The sequence below is a fragment of the Xyrauchen texanus genome, chromosome 40, assembly GCF_025860055.1.
Source record: "Xyrauchen texanus isolate HMW12.3.18 chromosome 40, RBS_HiC_50CHRs, whole genome shotgun sequence".
Lineage (NCBI taxonomy): Eukaryota > Metazoa > Chordata > Actinopteri > Cypriniformes > Catostomidae > Xyrauchen > Xyrauchen texanus.
In genome coordinates this window covers 9127172-9140735 of record NC_068315.1, presented here as the reverse complement: position 1 = coordinate 9140735, position 13564 = coordinate 9127172, and the positions used below count along the sequence as shown (strand labels likewise).

At 37.5% G+C, this 13564-nt stretch overlaps 1 protein-coding gene across 2 annotated transcripts; it reads right to left on the bottom strand.

Annotated features, from left to right (window-relative positions):
• Positions 1-2012: 2012 nt before the first annotated feature.
• Positions 2013-13102, bottom strand: LOC127633870 (fascin-2-like). 2 transcript variants are annotated; one of them, XM_052113245.1, is made up of 5 exons: positions 11998-13102; positions 4848-5004; positions 4279-4400; positions 2717-2884; positions 2013-2471 (listed from the first exon to the last, which is right to left on the bottom strand). In XM_052113245.1, the coding sequence occupies exons 1-5, from the start codon at positions 12815-12817 to the stop codon at positions 2266-2268; spliced, it is 1473 nt and encodes a 490-aa protein (XP_051969205.1). In that variant the 5' UTR covers positions 12818-13102; the 3' UTR covers positions 2013-2265. The 2 variants fall into 2 exon arrangements, with proteins under 2 accessions (XP_051969205.1, XP_051969206.1); XM_052113246.1 differs by having other exon boundaries at positions 2814-2884.
• Positions 13103-13564: the final 462 nt, after the last annotated feature.

The window sequence follows — 13564 nt, the reverse complement described above, 5'->3', positions numbered from 1 at the left end:
AATCATATCAGCACCTGGGAAAGTGTGAATACCTTTGCCAATACTTTTGGCCACGGCTGTATGTGAAAGACAAAAAGAGTTATTTAAGTTAAAAAAAAAGAAGCTAAAATTGTGGTTCCAAAATGAACAGAGATGTTATAGATTTGCCAGTAATAGCCTGTTTTAATATTTGTAATACCCATCTACTTTTATTCTTGCTTTAGATTATGGACCCTCGCATTTATTAGGTTTGGAACACGGATGTATAAATAAAGCAGGGTAAATGGCAGGTAAATGGGAGAATTAAATGGGATTTTTCTGCAGAATTACTTTTTTTTTTTAGAAGTGATTAAAGGTGCCAAATTTACTGTCATTACCTGAGCAGCTGTATTTGAAACTCAGCTGCAGAAGTATTGACTAGTTTCTAGATTATTTTTAATTACAGCCAAGATAATTAAACAAAATGTACAGTTAAATGAACATACATTAAATGTGCATTAAGAGAGAGGGGAAAAAATTTGCTAGATTTAAACTGCTCAATTAAAGTGGAAATATGTCATCAGATTATGTGGAAAAAAAGGTTTATAGGTATGCCACATACTTCTTTTGCAGCACATCTTGCAGTTTATTTAGTGAGTAACAGCAGTGACGTGCGGTGATGTCTTAAAGAGGCTAGGCACTGAGTTATCAAAGCCAGATCACCTGATTTATTGTTTAAGCTAATAATACGTAATAACAGTGAACGTTACACACAAGCGCGGCATATCAAGAAATGTAAAAATCAAGATGTATATCGTGTACTCTCTCTCTCTCTCTCTCTATCACACACACACACACACACACACACACACACACACACACACACACACACACACACACACAAGCGCGTAAACAGTGAACGTTACGCACAAGCACGGCCTATCAAGAAATGTATATGTATTTTATATATGTTTTATATATAATATATACGATTTTGTTAATATATCTTCATTAGATATTATTATACAAAATTCAGTAGTCAAAACACAGAACATATAACAGAACATAAGTTGTTTATTTTTACAACATTATGTGCTTATTTTTTTATGTGCAATCTTCATCTTTATAACAGAAGATACAATACAACAATCCTTTACCTTTTCATTGTGGTAGGTTATATTCAGCTTCCTTTGCTCGTCAAGTGCAAGGTCGATCCGAGATTCTCCAAAGATTTTCAGTGTAATTTGACACTGGATGTGAGCTGACGACTTTTCATGCTTGGTTAAAGCTGCGGGCAGGTTGTTCAAATCACAATATCCCGCTGAAGTCCAAACAGTCTGACTGGTTGAAAAAAGCAGGCAGGGATGCTGATTGTTAGCACAGCCACATAGCCAATCTTTTCTTACATACCAATCAGTTTGAAACCATCGGATAATTTTTGGGCCCTTTTGCTGTACTAGTCCATCTAAGGCTGGCGTAGACCTCCCTCTTGCAATTAACTCATATTTGGAATTAAAATCGAGCTTGGAAGTTGGAAAAAATTCTTAATTCCGTGATGACGGCTGGTGCTGTCATTTCGATTTTGAATTTGGCAGGGATTAGGCATGTACGCTAGCTGTGGTGTAATGACGTTAGCTACGCAAATGTCCAGGAATATCTCAATTTTAATTGGTCCATGTCTGATACGTAACGGAGATGATTACGGGCATAACATATTTACATCAAAAGGCACAGCAGATTTGTGCTTTTTGCCGTGCATGTTAAAGAATACAGGATCGAAGTGCGCATGCGCAACATGGGTTTTCCGCGTGTCGTCTGCAATGAATGGACCGTAAAAGCACTGCTTATTCTACCATTTGTTTTTAGTTGATTATGCGTAACTGCTACATTTGTCATCATAACGTCTAAACAGTTGGAATAACACACATATTGCATATATATATATCACAAGAATAAAAAGTAAAAATACAAATACAAGTTTATTATTTAATAAACATTTTATTTTTGAATTTTGTCAGGGTAGGCAGTGCCTAGTTTGCCTACCCAGACCGCACGTCAGTGAAACAGTGAGTAAATTCAATATGGTAAAGATTCAGTTCTTTTTCTAAAAGTTCATTTTTTATAAGCAAATAATCCTGAAACAGTAAGAGTACATGTGTAATGGTGAATACTGACTCTATATCAAATGAATGATGGTAAACAGAGATGTCCAAATGTTCAAACTCAATTGTTCAAATTTGATGCCTCTCGGCTGTAAATCCAAGTTTAACAATGGTGAATGACAGTTCCTTAAATGTCCAAAAGGTGTCAGTATTCCCAGAGGGAAGAGCTGTCTGCATTTTCTCCATCACCTTTCAGGTTGCCCCCTTGGTCTCCTCTCAGATATTTGCCATTTTTGCCCCTTATAGCTATCCGTCCATGCTCCAGGAATTCAAAGTAGAAATCTTCAGGTGTGTCACCATCAGAGCACGCCAATCCACCGGTGGACACATACCAAAACTTGCCACCAGCACCTGTAGGATAACAATGAGATCAACTTTGTAACACCTGTGCATACAAACATGAATCAAACATCATTGCCAAAAGCTGTTTTTGTCCATAAATTTGTTTCCAAGATCATAAAAGCTGAGAATTGCACAGATCTGTGCATCTATTATATGCTTCTACGTTGGGATTTACTACATGACAAAATAGCGTTGTTACAGAAAAAAGACTGAAAATGTAATGCTCTGCCTAATGTGATTAAAGTAAATCCTACCTTTAATATGGTATGCACCATCATTGAAATACAGCGTAAATATATCATAAACTGAACGGTTGGCATCCAGTGTATTAGAGTTTTTGTGGTGACATACATAGCCATTCTCTCCTCTCAGGATCAGTATTGGTCGATTGATCAGTTTCAGAACCAGTTGCTCATCCTCACCTGGAGAAAGAACAGGTTAATGATATACCCAAGAGAAGATTTTATTCCTCAAAGGGTGCATTTTCATAGCTTAGCAGTAATAATGGAGTTATCGGTTGTTTCTTTTAGTATCATCTTAGTCTCTCATAAGTTCCTTTGGAGATATAAATTCAGACATAATGCTGACATACAGTAAGAGTGCAGCTATACATTTAATGTGGATAGCATAGCACAGATAATTTGGTTTTGGTCTAATCTGATTTGTGTTCCTATAATACAGTGTGAGATCACTGTTAAGATTTCATCTGAAATTAGAGAGACACTACTAGAGTCCATTTCTCTGAGAAGCAAGAGACTTAAAGGAATAGTTCACCCAAAAAGGAAAATTCTCTCATCATTTACTCATCCCATCCCAGATTTGTTTGTCTTTCTTTCTTCTGCAGAACACAAAAAATATTTTTAGACGAATATCTCAGCTCTGCTGTTCCTCACAATGCAAGTAAATGGGTACCACAATTTGTAATCTCCAAAAGCACATAAAGGCAGCATAAAAATAACCCACACGACTTGTGTTAAATCCTTATCTTCAGAAGCAATATGATAAGTGTGGGTGAGAAAAATATAAATATTTAAGTAATTTTGTACTATCAATCTCCACTTTCACATTCTTCTTTTTAAGTTTTTGACAATTACCATAGTTTTGCATATCGCCACCTACTGGGCAGAGAGGGGAATTTATATCTGTTTCTCACTCACCCATCATATGCTTCTGCATATATAGATTTGTCCACTTTAGTCTTATGGATTATTTTGTGCTGCCTTTTTGTACTTTTTGGAACTTCAAAATGTTGGTACCCATTCACTTATATTGTGAGGACCTAAAGAGCTGAGATATTCTTCTAAAAATCTTAATTTGTGTTCATCAGAAGAAAAAAAGTAATACACACCAAAACAAAAGTCTCTATTTGCTCTCCTTTTAATATCATTGCTGTCAAGATGGATTCTCATTGCAGTTTTAACCAATATCATTTGTGATTTTCTTTGCTACAGTAGGTAAGCCAAGGCATTTTTATTTTTATAGCATATTTCATACACAATGGCAATTCAAAGTGCTTTACATATAAATAAAAAAAAATTATAAATACACGATTCATAAATAAATAAAAAACAATTAAGAACAGTAAGAGAAATAAAAAGGGTCATCCTCTAACTATACTAGGAGAGCTGTTTATTTTATGTTTCTGGAGCTTTAAACTCTAATGTCTAAATATTGAGATTTCTTTCTTAATTATGAGCTTGCAGAAATAGCGCTATCATTTGCAGTTACTGCTGCATACTGTATTGTTGTGCATTTTAAAAATGACATTTGATTTGATTTAGATTTGGTTTGTGGATACCATCATATATGGACTCACCCACAGAGTCACTGACTGCAGAAAGCTGGCCATTTTTCTTGGTGCATACGTATTTTCCATTGCTGGCTCGCAGTGCCACCCGCCGACCAAGCCACACTATGTCAAACATGGTGTTGGCACAGCTGCACACAGGAGAGAGGGAGTAAACAATGCAAATCAACCATTGACATACAGTATAAACACATATTCTATCAATTCTAATCTATTTTATGTCGAAAAATAAGGAGTAAACAAAATTGTTTAGCATTTTCAGCTGATTCACTTTTGTATTATGTATGAATTTACTCATAGATACATCACAGCTCTCTCTCTCTCTCTCTCTCTCTCGCTATATATATATATATATATATATATATATATATATATAAAAAAAAGTCTGCTACTTGCTTTAATACATTGCTGGAAAGTTCCCAGCTTTGTGCCTGACAGGCTGACAATGCCCTAATCAAATATTGAGATGATCAGTTTGTCAGGTAAAAAGCAGGATACCCTGCTTTTAACAAAAATAACTGGAAAATAAATCTATTGTTTCCCAGAGAACAGGGACTGAAAGTAAAGGCAATTCTTACGCTTCTGTGGCTGTTGACTGAATGCCTCCATGAGCAACAAGTGTCCAGTAATTCCCTTCATTAGTTCTGAATTTGCACTTTCTGGTGTCTTTATCAATTTCCATTTGAAACGTCTCCAAGTCTGTCTCATCATCCTGATTGGCTGAGACACTCACACCTGTGGAAGCGCATAAAGAAACAAACATGATCTAAGATAAAATAGTTGGTCCTTGTTTTTTTTTAAAGGTGCACGCAATCATTTTTCATGTTGTGTTGCCCAATATGGTAGACATTTTGGGCTTAAACTGACAACTATCAGCAATAAGCAATAGCTTTCTGTTCCTGATGCCGTCATAGAAGTGTAATTTACAGTCAGTCATCACTGATTTATTCTGTGAGTCAAAGTGTCCGATAATAGCGGGTTATTGAGATAAAAAAAAAGAAAAAGAAAATAGTGTTCAGCTTCATGTGATCTCAACATGGCAGCCCCCATGAGGCAGCTCATTACCACTCGTAATAAAACAGATTTTATTAGTCTACTATCATGACTGGAGTCTTCCTCTCATGTGAGTGAACATTATTAAAAAAGGTAATAAGTACTATTGATTTCTTGGGAGGGATAGTTCACCTAAAAATGAATTTGCCATTTCCTCACCCTCATGTAAGGAAAAAATGAAAATATTGTCAAAATTTGATATTTTTATTTTTGGGTGAATGTTACCCTTAAGTTTAAGTGCACTTTTAACATATGCGTTTACATTAAAATACAATAGTCAAACACACAAAGCAACATAGTCACTTATTTCTGTTTCAACATGTTACTGTAACAAAATCACACTGATTGACACTGACTGTTTAATATTTTAAATGCATTTCTGGGCTTTTTAAAAGTAGCAGCTTAAACAAGATAAAGTGTGTTTGTCCTGAACATCCCCCCAGTTTGGTATCCTAAAGGGAGACAAATCAACATGATTAACTTCCCTGCCACGCACAACAGGTATCAACCTGAGTCTGAGCCCTGTTTGGTGCAACATCTACAGCAGAATTTGTTTATCTAAGACTCACATTCATAGTTAATGGAGCCCAAACATGTCACTCTTTTGTTCATAAACATCCTTTACTACAATGCAAGATCATTGTTGGTTTGAAATGAGGAGGTTTACTCCATAACTATGCTGACAGATTTATGGCAAAACAGGATTATTTGTAGCATTAACAGCCATTACACAACAAGACCACTAGCTGTGGTCTACACATTTGTATATTTGAACCATTAATCTTGATAAAGCTGTTTGATTGTATAACATTCATAAGCTCATATACTTTGTAGATTGTGACATCCGGCTAATACATTCTTGTGTATTATGGCCTATGTACATTATGTGAAATACATTAATTTCGGAAAGCATCAAATAATTCAATTATGACTGCACTGACAGTGCAGTAAGGTAATGCTACATGGGATTGAATTTTTCCCATTGCACTGGTAAAACCTTGGCATGGAAACAGCGACCTTGGCAGGGACAGACGCCTAGTTGTATCCCGCTGGGTTTCCATACCAATTAGTCCTTGTATCGTGTCATGGCAGTTCATTGGGCTAAAATGTAATGGCCATGTTTAAGAAACCTTTTAAAAACAGATAGAAGGACCGACTGACCGACCTACCTACCTAGTACCTACCTACCTAAAAGTATTCAAAGTACTTACAAATTCATAAGGCCAATACAAATTTCACTGTCTATCTTGATTTTTAACTATTTCTTTTTTAAATAAATACATATTTATATATTTTTTTGTTCTGGAATGTGGTTTACCATTTAGCAAAACACCATTGATCAAGGTGAAATTAATATATTATTCATATATAAATTAATATATAAATTAAATGAATGAATGACATAATCTCAAGCATCTCAGCAAAACTGTATCCATCATGCAAAATGCATCGGACAGATTGTAGTGGATAAGGCCCAAAGTGGATGTATCCGAAAATATCCCTTGATCATTTTCTTAATCCTTTAACAGGCCAGATCCTGCACCTTACCCCCTTCTCCCTCCATTCTGCCATCCTTCTGCCCCTCCCCATCACAAGCTGTGAACTCTCCTAATTCTATGCACGCAAAGAGATAAAAAGCTGCACTGTAGGGCCCAGTAAGCAGCTTTTTCAAGTAGCGTATGTACAATCCTCTGGCTCTGCTGCCCAGGACCCTAAGAGGGCCAAAGAAAAACCAGTGGGGAGCCTAAAATAATACATCTGTTTCGACGGGATGCCACAGGGTGCCTCAGACATGCTGGGAACAAAACCAGAAGGTTCAGCAGAATCTGCAGGCATTGATCACTCCACCATGGAATGCCTTTTTTGCAATATGATTTAGAGTATTTGTGGGTTTGTTTTTCTCTTTCTACCTCTCCCTAACAGAGCTTGGATGATTCTGTTTACAAATCATCATGGACTATCAATGGAAAATACAGTTATACTTTGGAATTAAATTCTATAATCCAATTCTTAAAGATCTTTAGAGATACTGTAGAAACATCTGGTATGCTAGATTAAGAAAATAAAAAGAACACACAGTGTCAGCACACTGTTTGTGATGGAACACAAAACTGTGTCCAGGATTTGTACACGTGAATAGTGAATCATCCAGACGGCATGGACTGGCAGATGAAGATTGTAGCTCGACAATGCAAAAACACTCGATTATTACTGTCCATGCGAACATATTGACTGTTTATGCTGGTCCACCACCTAGACCAGCAACTAACCATCATTAACCAGCCATGGAAATTCAAGTTGGTCTAAGGTGGTCTTTTCAGCAGAGCAAGCACAACTATCACTCAAAAAAAAAAAAAAAAACAAAGACTAGTTTCTAATCAAGACAAAATCAGTGGTTAAAAAAAGAATCCGCTTCAGATGTTTCTTTTCTCAGATCAGACATCACTCTGCTGAAGTGATTTTCATTTCTGTGGTACGTTACACTTTATTTTCCAATTTCATGTCTGACTCTGCTTGCGTTTTGCACCAAACAGAAGAAGAGAGGCCAGCTGGGGCAGGACACTCTATCTCCTTTGGTGATCATTCCTCATCCACTGCATTGTGATTATTGAGCTCAATCCTGAACTCCCGAGAATGAACTTATTCCCATCACAGAATGCTCCCTCTCAATTTACCAACCCACTTCTGTGGAATGTAACAGTACCCAGAGACAGCGAGGGGGCCTTTTCAAAACTGGGGCAAGTAGATCACAGTACTTGGACCTGGTCAAAAAAACACTCAAAAAAAAGATGACTATGTGTTTGATTTAACCTGCTCTTATATGCCCAGATTCAAGTTAAGGTTAACATTTAAACAGGTCAAATCAATCCTCATCATTATGTTTATATCATAGGTCACACCCAAACTAAAGCAATGATCTCTAAATGTACCAAGATAGTTACTCAGAGATTAATTTTGAATGGTAAAGTGATACCACAATCCACTATCTGTGATTCACGCTTGCCAATTTTAGCTTTCATTATGTTAGCTTGCTTTCTTTCTTTCTTTCTTCTCATCTCCTTTTCTGGGGCAGATCACAATGCTGCAGGAAACATTGCAGAGGTGATGAAGAACGTGGTAACAGATCCACCCACCCGAGTGCATGCCATCTTTCTGAATTAAGTTGCAACCATGCACACAATTTACTTCAATCCTGGTGCAGACAAGTGTTACTCCACAAACATAAATCAAGAAACATCATCCCAGCCAAAACCTCCAAAACAGAAATTAGTGACATTTGTGAAAAACTACCATCCTTTGTCAGTGCTCATTATTGATTAAAGGATCATCTGTGAGTTTGTGTTGCATCCCAGGGCAAGAGGCCAAGGTCTTAATGAATCCCAGACCTGCAGAGCTGATTGGCAGATCTGTCTAAAGTCATCTCTGGTTCCCTTCATCATGTAGTGACTCTCCAAAAGAAATGAACTGCTTCATCCATTAACAGAATTACTTAATTGTTTTTGCACAAAATGAATGTGCAATAGATGGTAAGACGCCTATCGCTCATTAAAAACAACTTTTCCATCTGGTGTGTGTCATTTTCACAGTTTTTTGCCCCCATAATGAAATGTCTAGATTTTGGTAGTATGTTGATCATTCACATTTCATGGTGAATTGACAGTGAACATTTTATTTGTATTTATTTATTTGTTTGAGGCAAGAGAAGCACAACATAGACAGTATGATTCACTTACAGTCATGATGTGGGACTAAAGATCTCGATTGTTTACATTCGAATTTTGGATCTAAAAATATGAGGTGAAATATTTTTATACCAGGATTTCACAAAATTATTTTTGAATTTATGTTCAATTAATGTCTTTTTTATTAAATCAATATATAAATAAAATAATATGGGATTACTTTTTCAATACTTAATAATTTGTATATTATGGAACAATTATAAATGTATAAAATAAAAAGAAATATCAAAACAGAACACACTTGTAAAAATTTTTATTACTTTGTTTATTTACATAAGATGTTGTAAAATTTGTTAAATTGAAATTGCTTAAAGGAATATACCAAGTTTAAGATACGCTCAATTAACAGCATTTATGATATAATTTTTATTACCAAAAATAATAATTTGATCTAATATAATTTTATACGTTTCTTAAAAAAAGCATAAATCTAAGTTACAATGGATTATAATTTTATAAAAGCACTCAAATTAATTCTGTTAAAACCTAGTATTTATAATTATAATAAACATATTATTTATAACATTAGAACATTATTTGAGCTGTAAAGTTGTTTAAATCTTTATTTTTGCATTGGACTGCTGTTCTAGGTGGATGAATTTCAAGTTATTTTTTTCGTCATTTTATTTTTAAGAAAAGGATGGACCAGTCAAAATTATATTCGTGGTAATCAACACTATGCCAAAAATGGCTGTTGATTGAACTTAATACGTATTGAACCTGGAATATTCCTTAAATTCTCAATAGGTTCTTCAAAGTACTGAACTGAAAAAAATGTAAGTTTGTAAATCCTTGTTCAATAAGACGATGGCTTCCGCTGATAACATTTTAGGCCTCACAATTTAGTCTGGGTTTGCACAGTAGATGCTTTATAGAGTCTTGTAACTTATTTAGCTGCTAAAATTAAATAATATTTTTTGCTCTCAATTGGCTTCTGGCAACTGCCCCTGGCCCACATGCTTTGCTATTACAAACTAACTTTTTGGATGGCATTAAATGCCTCTATCACCATGGGCCAACTAAACTGACAATACAACATCATGTCTTCCTAAGGGAGCTGCAACTAAAGTCTTTGATTTACAATCTTATAACAGTGACAATGACAAAAAAGCTGTACCGTCCACCTGTCCACACCCATAATGCATTGTGTCCCCATTCATTGTGATTTTGTGCCTGATCATTCTTTTCCTGCCTGTCTTGTTCTCCTTTCTCTGGTTTACTTTCATACTTGCCATTGTCTCTTTCCCCCTATTGGGTTTTTGCCTGTCTGCCCAGAACCCAACTGCTCCCGAAGGACTCTGATTCGCGTCCCCATTGTGGACCTGCATATTGCGTGGTCCCCAGATAAAGAAATGCAGTGGAAGGCTTGAGTTTCTGAAAGCAGACTCCACCATCATTGAAATGCCCCTATCCACTCAATTATTTATCACACCTTGCCAGTTGTGTGCGCGGTTGTTAGTGTGTGTACATGTGCATGAGAGCATATCAGAGTGTTTGCTGTTAGCCACTCTTTCCTGTTTCATTTATTAAGGCCAGGGTGTTGGTCAGTGAAAAATTATGCACAAGAATATGTGCATTTGTAAGTGTGTGTATGATACGCAGAGTAACATTGAAAGAACAAAGAGAGAGAGAGAGAGATAGAGAGAGAGAGAGAGAGAGAGAGAGAGAGAGAGAGAGAGAGAGAGAGAGAGAGAGAGAGAGAGAGAGAGAGAGAGATGAGTGTACTATAGGAGACAGGATCTGTAACTGACCCAGCTAACCTTCCCTATGGTGGATATTCAAAGCCATTCAGTTTATCCAATAATTGATCTATTGCAGGTGGCTCAAAATGCTTACCAAGAGTTCTGTACTGGAGATAATGGATAACATTACATCATGCAAGATTTACATTACAGAACTTAGTTGCCCAGTCAAGACAGGAAACTGCAGTTATGCAGCATATTTGTTAGCAGAGCACGTAGCCAGCGAATAAATATTGTCTATGTCTGGTAGATTAATATTGGCCTACTCAGCCGAAAAGACAGCTGCCATATATTATTTCTGTGAGGTCATGGTCATGGGCGTGACTCAGTGTTCACCTGCTCTCCAGACTAGTTTCCATAGATCTGAAAATGTGTGCATAGTTGGCCATGCAGCTGCAATTTTGCACGCAAGTTATTTTATGCATTGTTATGCTTGCATAAAAAACATTGAAAAAATACATTGCAGTATAATGCAGATTGTGCTTAGTCTACTAAAATCTAACTACTAAGACATGACAGTATGCAATTGAGATGATAGATTGCAAACTTACATTTTTATTTTCTCTGGAATATTTACATTGAAGCAATGCCATGTTGGAGCTCAGATATTCTATATCCTTGCACTGCATACTTCAGAATTCTAGATGTGATTACTTAAAAGGTATTAGTGGTACTTATAAGTTGTATTGAAGTCTCATAAACATCTGTTACACAAGATACCACATGTACCACATATGTGGAGGGATCACCTTAATATATTCACTACTTTCATACATTTTCTTAAAGGGATAGTTCACCCCAAAATGTGTATCCTTAAATTAAAAGTGAATTCTAACGGAGGCCACATCCACATTAATCCACATCTCCATCATCATTTTCCAAAGTCTGTGGTTAGTTCAAAAAACGCTCAAAAATCCCTGATTTCAATGGAGAAAAACGTCTGAGGGTAACATTCTGCCAAACATCTCCATAGAAGAAAGTAAGTTATATGGATTTAAAACAACATGAGTGTAAGTAAATTATTGGAACATTTTTGTTTTTGGGTGATCTTTCCTATTAAGTAGTTATAATAAAGTTGTGTCATCTGATTCTACAACAGAAACAAAAGACTGGCACAAGCATCTCTTATGTCAGAAGCATGTGGTCTTCTCATAGGAGAATGTCAAAGAGTTTCGGCTTGCACTACTCACCCTGTCGGATGGAGACAAATCTGTTGTTGGCGGCCTGAAACACCACTTGTGGATGGCTCTCCTCAAGATCAAACAGCTCATCCTTCCCGGGTTTAGAGCAGCGTCCGGAACGCAAGGTTCCAGTGGGCCCCATTGGGGCCAGATACTTCCCCTCACAGTCCTTGAAGGCCAACTTGCCTGATTTCAGTTCCAAGGTGTAACCTGTCCCACGGGCATTCTCGTAAGTGAGCTTCCCATCATTGCTCAAGAAACGACTGTCACTGGTCTTAAGACAATATTTACCATCCATGTACACAAGAGTTAGAAGAGAATCAACACCCCATGGGATGTTGCTGTCCACAGCAATCTCTCCCTCAGGGGATGCCAGGTGGGCGTAGCGTTTGCGGGCTACACTGAGCAGATTGGCCTGTGGATGCAGGGCAAGATGCATGGCCCATAGTTCTGCCTCACTAATGGTCTGAGAAAAGCAGGAAAGGTAGTCCTCTGAACCTCCAAAGAAGCGGAGATGTGGCTCGGACTGCAGGGCCCAACGACCATCTGACTGTGCCACAATTAGAAAGCGACAGTCATTCTCTTTCATCTCAGCCTCACAGCTCACCTTGCCATCTTTGTCAGAGGCCAAGTAGCGACCCAGATGACTGCGCAGGTAAACCACCTGACCATCCTGCTCATCTTGCTCCAAAGTCCAGATCTGCTTCTTCTTGAGACTCAGAGCTGAAGCGTTCACCTTGAAGCCAAAGGCCTCCGCGGTTAGATAACGATTTTCGTGATTAATAAGTCCAAACTGTAGCTTGAGGGCTTTACTGTCATTGGAGGGCATCCTGGCTTGCAATCCAGACAGAAGCCAGAGAGTGTTGAATCTTTAGAGAAGAAGCTGAAATAACAAAAGCCTGCAGTTAACTGTCCTATGAGTCCTGATTAATTTGCCTGCCGGTGGGGACCGCTCTTAAAAATAAACTGAAATCCACTTCACTATAGTCTCATGGACTGTTATCTGTAATGTAGCCACCTAATGTAGGCCTTAACTTTCTAAGTAACTCTGGTCCTCCTTTGTTTTGTTTTTCTGGTCCCTGGCCTCCCCTCTCCCTACAAAGAATGTCTTGCTCCCTGGAGAGCTTGCAGAGGCTCTGGAGATTTTTTCCCTGTTTCCTAATCAGCTCAGATTATAATCAGGAGGACTCAACACCTCAATCCAGAGAGCTGCTGACGTCACTCTTATCCCAATGGTTCCTTTCCCTCCGTGCCTCTTTCACCCGCTTCCTCTGTCTCATTCCCTCTCCTTCTCAATTTACTGTCGTTTTTCTATCTCTTGTCTTCTTCAGTGGCTGCCGTTGGGATTATGGGACTGCTGATCTCTTAAAGAGATGCTGCTTTACTTCTTATCGGTGCAGTCCCCCTGTTTGACGTTTGATTAATTTGGCTCCTTCTTGTCCTCTTCTGTCATTTTACTTCAGCCACATCTTAGTTTTCTTCAGATGTGTTGTCCAGTTTTGCATCCCCTTCAAATAGTCACATCATTGGTTTAGTTGGCTCTCCTTTCAGCCCTCAAGTAGAAGCAGCATTTCAG